This window comes from Coturnix japonica, chromosome 6 (genome assembly GCF_001577835.2).
Source record: "Coturnix japonica isolate 7356 chromosome 6, Coturnix japonica 2.1, whole genome shotgun sequence".
Classification (NCBI taxonomy): domain Eukaryota; kingdom Metazoa; phylum Chordata; class Aves; order Galliformes; family Phasianidae; genus Coturnix; species Coturnix japonica.
In genome coordinates, this window is record NC_029521.1 from 19,498,442 (window position 1) to 19,508,212 (window position 9,771).

At 60.8% G+C, this 9,771-nt stretch overlaps 3 protein-coding genes across 13 annotated transcripts; 1 reads left to right on the forward strand and 2 right to left on the reverse strand.

The window, feature by feature from the left end:
* Positions 1-42: 42 nt before the first annotated feature.
* On the reverse strand, positions 43-5,266 carry ZDHHC16 (zinc finger DHHC-type palmitoyltransferase 16). 11 transcript variants are annotated; one of them, XM_015866997.2, is made up of 11 exons: positions 4,983-5,266; positions 3,578-3,830; positions 3,250-3,444; positions 2,952-3,040; positions 2,697-2,725; positions 2,383-2,516; positions 2,091-2,138; positions 1,431-1,516; positions 1,162-1,285; positions 1,018-1,088; positions 43-588 (listed from the first exon to the last, which is right to left on the reverse strand). In XM_015866997.2, exons 1-11 carry the CDS (start codon positions 5,249-5,251, stop codon positions 474-476), a joined length of 1,413 nt encoding a protein of 470 aa, XP_015722483.1. In that variant the 5' UTR covers positions 5,252-5,266; the 3' UTR covers positions 43-473. The 11 variants fall into 11 exon arrangements, with proteins under 11 accessions (XP_015722483.1, XP_015722480.1, XP_015722484.1 ...); XM_015866994.2 differs by having other exon boundaries at positions 2,952-3,043; positions 3,190-3,444; XM_015866999.2 differs by lacking the exon at positions 43-588 and adding an exon at positions 598-793 and having other exon boundaries at positions 984-1,088; positions 2,952-3,043; positions 3,190-3,444.
* Positions 5,203-6,876, forward strand: EXOSC1 (exosome component 1). Its single transcript, XM_015867008.1, has 8 exons — positions 5,203-5,280; positions 5,354-5,469; positions 5,600-5,674; positions 5,828-5,916; positions 6,071-6,104; positions 6,240-6,290; positions 6,389-6,473; positions 6,643-6,876. The coding sequence occupies exons 1-8, from the start codon at positions 5,250-5,252 to the stop codon at positions 6,747-6,749; spliced, it is 588 nt and encodes a 195-aa protein (XP_015722494.1). The 5' UTR covers positions 5,203-5,249; the 3' UTR covers positions 6,750-6,876.
* A 453-nt stretch (positions 6,877-7,329) lies between these two features.
* On the reverse strand, positions 7,330-9,767 carry PGAM1 (phosphoglycerate mutase 1). The gene is made up of 4 exons (XM_015867007.1): positions 9,521-9,767; positions 9,025-9,299; positions 8,425-8,605; positions 7,330-8,321 (listed from the first exon to the last, which is right to left on the reverse strand). Exons 1-4 carry the CDS (start codon positions 9,759-9,761, stop codon positions 8,152-8,154), a joined length of 867 nt encoding a protein of 288 aa, XP_015722493.1. The 5' UTR covers positions 9,762-9,767; the 3' UTR covers positions 7,330-8,151.
* Between the last annotated feature and the right edge of the window lie 4 nt (positions 9,768-9,771).

The following is a 9,771-nucleotide window of genomic DNA, read 5'->3' on the forward strand; positions in this document are numbered from 1 at the left end:
CATAAGCCTCCCTTTGCCCTCAGCCAGCTGTGTCTCCCACTGTGGAAATGAGCCAAACATCCTTTTATTAAAAAAAAAAAAACAAACACCTTTATTGGATGCTCTTAAAAAGTTTCCCTGGGGAATGCTTAGGGGGCAGGTAAGCCATCCTTTGCCCCTTGCCCTGTCATTGAGCCACACCGGGCCCTGTGCTGGCCCATACTGATGCGTAGAGAGGAAAGTACCTTCATTGAGACTGGGGAGCAGCTGTTTTGCCCCCCTCCCCAGGGCTGCCTGCAGCCACTGAGGTGCTAATAGAGCAGGCAACCAGGCCTTGACTGAAGTTCTACTTCCCAGAGCTCTGACTCTGGTAAGAGGTGTGTGCCAGCACCTGCCTTCCACCAGCCACTTGGGCCAAACTGAGCCGTGGTTGTGGAGTGGGTTCCCTGTGTGCTCCCCTGCCAGCGGGGAGGGACTGCCGCAGCACCCGGGCCTCAGATGGCCAGGAGTGGTGTGCGCTGCTTGGTCATGCAGGGAGGCAGCTCCCAGCTCAGGCCTGTTCCATGGGGCAAGTGAGGAGAGGGCAGCAGGACACGGGTGAGCCAGTGCCTGTGGGGAGAGAAGCAAAGCCTGCAACAAAAAGCTGAAGTAGTGGTACCACAGAGTGGAGCCAGGGCTGGCCCTCAGCTGCCACAACACCTGGGAGAGGTGTACAGCAGTACTGACTCAGCCAGATCTTGGCAAAGCTGAGGCAGTTGGAGGTTGCGCTACAGCTGGCCCAAAAATTGGTCTGGGTCCTCTGAGCCCTGTACAGCTGGTTTTCATAGTTTCATAATTTCGTGCGGGTTGGAAGGGACTTTAGAGATCATCGAGTCCGGCCCCCGGGATTCGAGCCTCTGTGTAGCAGAGCGGCACTTCTACCACTTGCGCCACAGGGGGGATTCGAACTCCGGGCCCCAGTGTTGCATGGCGGCATCTTTAACCACTGCGCCACCGGGGCACACTTGGTTCCTGGGTCCCAGAACCTTCGTGCTTTACCTTGGCACGTCCACTCCCAGAAACACCTTCCAGTTATCCCAGCTGCCGTAACTGTAGGGGTTTCTGAACACCTGTGGGCCAGGGAGATGCACATCAAGTCTGGCTCTGCCTGGCTGGCCCTCCCACCCTGGGGGCTGTGCTTACCTTGCCTTTCTTCTGCAGGCGCTGCCTCTCCTTCTTATTGATGTGCCTCTCAATGCTGGTTTCCCCACGGGTGATGAGGGCAGCATGCCACACTGTGAGGGCACCCAGGGCCAATGCTACTGAGCTGGGGACAAGCCACAGTAGAGCAAAGCTAGAGCAAAGCAGCCTAGCCCAGGGAAGGTGGCATAGAAGGAGCAGCACAGCAGTGCTGCAGCAGACCCCACTGCTTCCCCCCAGCATCCTCCCAGCCTCTGTAACCCCATTATTACCTGCACAGGACCCAGAGGTAGACCACACTTTTGTGGAAAGCTCGCTGGCGGAAGGAGAAGGTGGGTGGTGGGGTCTGGTAATACGTCTGAAAAAGGACAGAGCGGGACGTTACCAGAATGCTTTATAGTGTGAAGCCACGCAGGGAGTGCAGTGCTCCTTTGATCAAGGAATCAGGCAGTTAGAAAGGACTGGCACCAGAACCAACACAACAGCTAGGGTAAGTGGGAGGCAGCCAAAGAGCCACAAGACAGGTAGACACCAGTTGAGAGCTGGCATATGAGTGACAAGCAGTGTGCTGGAGCTCAGGGAGCAGGTCACTGCACCACATAGGAGATGATGCTCAGGGTGAGATGTGTACATGATGCTGCTGCAGCTTCCCCAGGAGAGCAGAGTCTAAGTAGCACATGCCAAATGTTGGCCTGGCCCCAATGCTGCTGCTGCCACCAGGCAAAGCCACCGAAAGCTTGGTATGTGGGGAAGCAAACCCAAAACTGCTGGAGGCTGTGCCTGTAGCAGAGCTGCCCAGGCAGCCCTAGCTCTGTGACTCATGAGACAAGCATGGGGGCTTGTTTTTGCCAAGGGCTGCATTTTGAGAGACAGCCCGCAGGGCAGCTCTGCTCCACGCTGCCTGGAGCAGTTGGGGAGCAGGGATGTCCCACCTGGTTGGCGGCCACCTGCAGTCTCTCCTTCTCAAGCAGTTTCATTCTCTATGGGGATGGAAAACACAGGGCACCAGTTACATGGCTCAGAGGAAAGGGCCCTTCCTCTCAAACCTCACAGGACTAGGGCAGCAGGGGCCTCACAGGAGGAGGGAGAGAAGCAAAGTCAGTACAATGCTAGCGCTGGTTCAGCCTTGTTCTGCGAGCTCAGCCTGGGGAGACCAGGCAGCCTCTGAGTATGCCAGCACTTCCTCTCCTGGGGCAGGTGGGGGCCTTAGGTCTGCCTACTCACCTCAATAGCTGCATATGCATCCCGGAACATGTCCCAGCCACTGATGCTGCAGTAGATGCAGCCCATGGTCATGAAGAGGCAGAAGGAGAAGAAGTAGCGGTGGTTGTAGTGCCCAACACAGTTGTTGAGCCAGGCTGCCTCTGAGGTTAAAGGTGTGTAACTGTGATGGTTGCTAGTCCAAACCCACCCCAGCTAGTCTCCCTGAACCCTTCCCTGCACTGGGCGACTTGGGACAGAATTGGAGCAGGGAGAGGAGGAGGAAGCAGGGCTGGCTCCTCAGGAGAGTGCAGTGAGTTAGTACTGCAGAAGGATACGGCAGTGGTGGTCCATCTTCAGCACACACCTGGGAGGGAGGAGAGCACAAGTGTGAGTGTGAATTGCAAGCACCATGTCTGCGAGGGGGCAGCCAGCCACCTCAGCCCGTCATGCTGGGCTAGAGGCAGGTAAAAAGCCAACAGAGCAGAGAGGAAGGGGCCCATCTCTCATGACATATGGTGGGGAAGGAGAGGCATCCTGCCCCAGGTAGCAAAGGCACTACCTGATATGGTGGGGAGGTTGGGGAACATTACCTGTTGCAGATGCTGCAGTGGTGGGTGCGAGCCGGCTTGGGGGCAATGCATTTCCTGCAGATGGAGACGCCAGTGAGGTCGTTCTTGGCCTGTACATACATCAGAAAAGAGCATGTGCTCCCAAGCCCCCACACCGTCCCCTGCTCCCCATGTGTTCACCACACTCCCCCAAGCCTGTCTCCCCTCCTAGCCCCCATCTGGAGGAGGCCTCCTGCAATGATACCAACAGTGATCAGCTGTACCTAGTGCCCAGCTGCAAGAGGCTGTGCTGCTCATTGGTGCCCAGGCTCAGCCTCACCTGCGGTGGGTACCCAGGAGAAGTGGTGATGGCCTTGTAATAGTGGAAGACTATCATGATGAGGTTCCAGTGTCCGTAAGCAAGATGCCAGCAGATCCACGCAGGTGTGTATGTCTGCAGGATGAGGGGCAGCAGGCAGATGTATACGATGGCCACAATGGAGCTTGTCAAGCCTATCACCAGTGCCACAAACACCTAAAGGAAAGGGGCTTGGGTCAGTGGAGTGTGCAGAACCTGCCCCATGCTGGCGTCTTCGCTCCCTCCCTAGGACTCGGTGTCCCCAGCAGCATGAACCGCCCCAAACCCCCCTCGCAATGGAGGTACTCACCACACCAAACCAGCGGGTGACGTGGTCCACCAGCCAGTAGATGGGCTCAAAGAGGGAGTCGAGCACCACGTCGCCGTTGGTGAAGGAATTGTAGAGCAGGGAGCGGAGGCAGAGGTGCCCATAGTGCCACAGCTGCCCTGCCTGCCGAACCAGCTTAAAGCGCCGCCGCCGGCCCAGCCGCAGGCACTTGAGGAGCAGGCGCATCACCGCCGCAAACATCCGCTGCCGGCTCCTCATCCCTGCTGCTCCGAACCTGCGGGGAAGGGGCTGGATGTGGGCAGATGCTGGGTGTGGGCAGATGCTGGGTGTGGGCAGATGCTGGGTGTGGGCAGATGCTGGATGTGGGCAGATGCTGGATGTGGGCAGATGCTGGGTGTGGGCAGGCCAGGTGTCAGGCTGCACGGCGGGGCAGGGCTCCTTCACCCTGCGCAGGATGCGGAGCAGAAGCGGGTGGCGCTGAGCCCAAAGGGATGCTGCGCTCCCGAGCTCTGTGTGCGGAGGGGGGACACGGGGCTGTCAGGCTCCGCGCCTGACCTCGGGTGCTCCCTGCTCCCATCTCGTCTTTCCCACAGGGGAGGGGGTTGGGGAGCGACACGGAGAGTCTGACTCAGAGGAAACTGGAGACGGTGAGGGCACATGGGGCGAAGAGCTCATTCCAGGGCAGGGAACGCTCCAAACCCACGGGGATCCCCTCAGCAGCCTTTGCTAATGGATTCGGGAGTGAGGGAGCCCGCACAAAACACGTGCCCTGTTCCTCACACCCAGCAGCACCTGGACGGCTCTTCCTTTTGCCTCAGCCCCGGACCAAGCTGCAGAGCCCATCGCACACCGACCCCAGCAGCTCCCCGGACAGTGCCACGCTGCGCTGTGCCAGGCCGAGCTGCGGGCACTCGGACAGCAGAGGGACGCACCGAGCCCTCGTCCTCCCGCTGAGCCTCTTATCCCACCCGAGGGCCGCGATGGGAGCGAGGAGGAACCCGAGCCGGGCCCGAAATGAGGCAAACGATCCGCCGGGTCAGGGCCCCCGGGCCATCAATATTAACGGCACGGCCGGCCCGGGATGCGGCCAAGGCACGAACCGAGCGCTCCGCTCGGCACCGCGCCAGGCAGCGGCACGGCCCAGCGCCAACACACGGCCCGGGAACACAGAGCGAGCGGCCGGCACACGGCGGGACCGGCACAACCGGCACAACCGGCACACGGCGGGACCGGGACACAGCGGTACCGGCACGGCCGCACGGCGGGTGATGAGCTCCCGCTCCCGGTGACCCCGTGCTGGGCTCAGGGCTGCCCTCGGCCGTGCCAGCCGGTCACGCCGCCCCAAGGCCGCGGGCCCGCCCCGCTCCGTGCCCCGCTCCCCGCCCCGCCGCACCCATCCCGTTCCCGTTCCCGTTCCCGCTCGCACCTGCCGCCCGCTCCCCGCCGCCCGCCGCCATGCCCGGTTCCCGCCGCCCTCACGGCACCGGGCAGCGCCCGCCGCCCCGCGCCTGCGCACTGAGCACAGCGGGCAGGGCCGGCACGAGGCGCCGCACTACGACTCCCAGCGGGCCGCGCGACACCGCCGCTCCCTGAGGTTAAAAGAGAACCAATAGGTATGCCGCTTACATCGCGGCCCCGTCGCTGAGAGCCAATAGGAGGAGGGTTCTTTGCGGGCTCACGCGCGACGCTGAACATGGCGCCACCAGCTCGGTACTGCGTGCCCGGTAAGTGCGGGGCGGGCGGCGGGGGGGGACGGGCCGGTAAGTGCGGGACCGGTGCTGAGCGAGCGACCCGCAGGAGAACGGCTGTGCGGAGCGGACGGAAACGCGGCGGGGAGCGGCACCTACGTGCGGAACGGCAACATCTTCGCTGCGCTGAGCGGATGCGTGCGGCGCTGCGAGCGGGACGGGGCGGTGAGAGCACGGCGGGGAACGGGAAACGGGGCGGGACCGGGCTGAGACCGGGTGTGTGTGTGTGTCTATGTGTGTGTGTGTGTGTCTGTGTGTGTGTCTGTGTGTCTATCCATCTGTCTGTGCCCCGCAGCTGCCCGTGGTGTCGGTGGTGCGGGATGCAGAGGCGCAGCTGCTGCCCGACGTGGGCTCCGTGGTGACGTGTAAGGTGGGTGCCGCTGTCCCCACGTGTCCCCGCGGCCGGGGCCGTGTGCTCGGCTCACGGAGCTCCGGACGGACGGCGGCGGACACTCAAGGAGCCGCCCGGCCCGGCCCGGCCCACGCTGCGCGGGCGCTGAGTGCCCGCCGCCCGTTGGTGCAGGTGTGCAGCATCAACTCCCGGTTTGCCAAAGTGAACATCCTGTACGTTGGCTCCACGCCGCTGAAATCCACCTTCCGTGGCACCATACGGTAGGGAAAGGGCAGGGGGCACACTGCGCGGTGCCTGCCTGCTGCGAGGACAGCTGCGTGGATGCATCTAGCGAGGCCTGGCTGCCGTCCAGGGAGGCCGGGGCAGCTCCTCCTGGCTCTCTCTGGTATCACATTCCTGTGTCTGCTTTTCTAGGAGGGAAGACATTCGAGCTACTGAAAAGGATAAGGTCAGCGGGGCACTGCTGGGTACAGTGCTGTTACAGCTTCCCCCTGTCCAGCTCCCCTCGTGCTGCTGCCCATGGGGTGCCTATCGAGCAGTACCTGCGCTCTCCATGCACTCCTGTCCACTCCCTCCCACGTAGGTAGAAGTCTACAAGAGTTTCCGCCCCGGTGACATAGTCCTGGCCAAAGTCGTATCCTTTCCCATCGCAGTGGGAGGGCCCACGGGCCTGGAGGGTTTGTGCTGGGCTATAGAGGCAGGGAGTCTTTCCCTTAACACAAACCTAACCAGATCTCGCTGGGGGATGCACAGTCCAACTACCTGCTGAGCACGGCAGAGAACGAGCTGGGTGTGGTGGTGGCACGCAGCGACGCAGGTAGGAATCCTCATCTCCATGTGAGGAACAGCCAGTGCAGCATGGGGAGCAAACACCCTCCTTTCCTCCCACTGCTGAGCCTCAGGGGCTGCACGAGGAGGCTTTGGGCTGCTGGGGCTGGGCAGTGTGACAAAGCAGGAAGGGATCTGCTAACTGAGGATGCCTGCAGGGGTGCAGATGGTGCCTATCAGCTGGTGTGAGATGCAGTGCCCACAGACGCACACCAAGGACTTCCGTAAGGTGGCCCGTGTGCAGCCTCAGTTCCTGCAGACATAGCAGCCTCCTCAGGGGTACAGGGACCCCAGGAAAGAGAGCTGCTATGGTGGGGTCCAGCATCTTCCATACAGCAGGATGGGTTTTGTATTTGTGCTGTAAGTAATAAATAAACGTGGTTTTTTTGAGAGCTCTGTGTTCTGCTCAGTCACTGCCCGCAGGGGTTGCTCTGGCTGCCTGTAGCCCTTCTGCTCTGGAGCTGCTGGAGGGGGCTGTTTCTCCCATCAGTGTGGGAGTGAGAAAGTCTGTTCCTGTCCTGGGGAGCAGCGAGGCTTTGAGGCTTAGTGGTACATAGCACCATCTATGGCTGCTGTGCTCATCCCCAGGATGGCTTATCACCTCAGGCCATACATGCCCTTTGTTAGGCAGAGGTGTGGCACAGCCCAGAGCCCATAAAGCACTGCAGTGAATCACTCTTTGCAGCGAGGATTGCAGAACTGTGCTTTGCTGTGCAGTCTGAGCACCTTCTGCACCCACAAGTCAGCAGCAACTTGCGCATCACAGACACGTGGTGGTGCAGGAAATGCGGTGCTAGGCAAAGTGGGAGCTCCACGTGGCGCAGTGGCACAAGGAAACGCTGACATTTAATTATTGCATATTCATCTTTTATTGAACTGGAACAAGACAACTGCTACCGCTGGACAGTTAGATTGACCCAGTGCAAGCCCAGACTCACTACAGCAGCAGTGGGGGAGGCTACAGTGACAGTGCCAAGTAGACGTTTGTGGGATGGGTACACAATGGCATCTAACCACCTCCATGATGCAGGACTAAAGTTGGCTTTGGCTGGAGGAAGCACATGGCAAATACAGATCCCAGACAACACGCTCCTTCCCTTGTCCAAAAGCAATAAGTTAAAGCAGTGGAGCTGGGTTGGGGTTTGCAGGTACTACTACTGGGTGCTGTACTACACACAGGAGCGTGCACCACAGTACAACACATCTGGTGTCTAAGTGTCCTAGTAAAAACCACACAGCCACGAGGGGACCTGGGCACCCATCTTGATCACTGCCCCTTCCTGCCTGTGTCCCACTGCTCCTGTTGTGCTTCTGAAAGAGCTAAACCAAGCAACAAAACTACAGTAGCAGTGACAAGAGCTGCCAGGGAAGCAAGAGAAGCCAGGCATGGCAAAAGATTGCTTGAGAGCATCCCCCCAAGGGCTGGGAACAAAACAACATAGGGCTGCAGTTGCTGCCTGGCAGAGCGAGTACTCCCTTTCACACCAGACCCCTGTGCACACAGCCCCTTACCCCCCAGCTCCCAGGCTGCCTGCAGAGGTGAGCCTGGTGCAAAGGGAAGGGGCCTAACCCTGGGGAGCAGCTCCAAGTTTCTACATCTGTGGGGTGTGCACAGAGGGATGGGGACGGAGGGGACTCATCTACTTGCTAACTCTGCGCACCTGGCCTCATTTCTTGACTTTGCCCTGAGCAGCAACAGCCTCCATGGCCTTGCGCACCGTCTCCGCATCTCCTAGGAACTGCATGGGCTTGACAGGCTTCAGGTTCTTGTCTAATTCGTACACAATTGGGATTCCAGTGGGCAGGTTCAGCTCCATGATGGCCTCTTCGGACATGCCTGCAAACAGAGAACGGATACTCAAAGGGAGGGCAAGGGAGAGCTCTGCATGTATAGAGCAAGGTCAGTGGGGGATCCTGAGCAGCACGCAGAGCTGCCGTACCTTCCAAGTGCTTGACAATCCCCCGCAGGCTGTTGCCATGGGCTGCGATAAGGACTCTCTTGCCCTCTTTGATCTGCGGGACAATTTCCTCATTCCAGAAGGGCAGGGCCCGGGCGATGGTGTCCTTCAGGCTCTCACACGTGGGCAGCTGGTCCTCAGTCAGATCAGCATAGCGACGATCCTGCAGGAACACCACCACTCCTGCACCACAGCCCAGCACCCCGAGGGGCTACAGCGGCACAGCACGGAAATGAGGCACCAGGGGTTGAGTGCTGAGAACGGTGACTGAGAACAGGAGTGAAACTGGCTTTTAGCTGCGCACCCACGAGAAAAGAGTGCTGGGATTTGCCTCCAGCTACCAGCCCTGCCTGGGGGCAATAGCATGGTGCCTGCTGCCGAGCAAACACCCAAGGTCTGACTGCAGGACTAATGATTAACATCTCCCCTTGACTCCGTGCCATCCCTTGGGGTTCATCCCCTGCAGGGAAAGCACGGCATGGCCTCGGTCCAGCTCCTGTCACCGATGCTGCAACCGGAGAGCGAAGGGCAGCGTGGGAGGCCCACGGCACAAGGCTCCCCATGCTCCTAGCAGCCCCTTACCTTGCTGATGGCGGTGAAGAAGGGGTGGTCCGACTGCATGGGCGGCGGGGGGATGTCGAAGGAGCGCCTCCAGATCTTCACCTGGGCCTCGCCGTGCTTGGCGGCCGTCTCGGCCTTGTTGAGCCCGGTCAGGGCCCCGTAGTGCCGCTCATTGAGGCGCCACGTCCGCACCACGGGCAGCCACATCTGGTCGATGGCGTCCAGCACGTTCCATAGGGTGCGGATGGCCCGCTTCTGCACCGACGTGAAGCAGATATCGAACTCATAGCCGGCGTCTGAGGACAGCGGGGGTGGGGGGGGGATCAGAGGCCGCTCAGTATCGCGCCGTTACATAACGGGCACGGCCGGTCAGCACCGACACCGAGATGACCGACAGACACCCGTAATGACCGACAGACACCCGTAATGACCGACACCCGTAATGAAATGACCGACACCCGTAATGAAATGACCGACACCCGTAATGGCCGCCGCAGCCCCCCCCACCCGCCGGTACCTCGCAGGGCCTCTCCGCCGCGCCTCGCCTCCTGCTGCCCGGCGGGGCTGAGGTCGGCGTCGTACCAGCCGCAGAAGCGGTTCTCCAGGTTCCACGCGCTCTCGCCGTGTCGGACGAGCACGAGGCGGTACGCGGCCATGGCAGCTGGAGCTCTACAACCACCCCGCTCCTCCCGCTGCCGCCGCCGCACGCAACTGACCCGCCCCACGCCGCCCCGCGCCGGGCAGTGCGAGGCGCGCATGCGCAGCCCG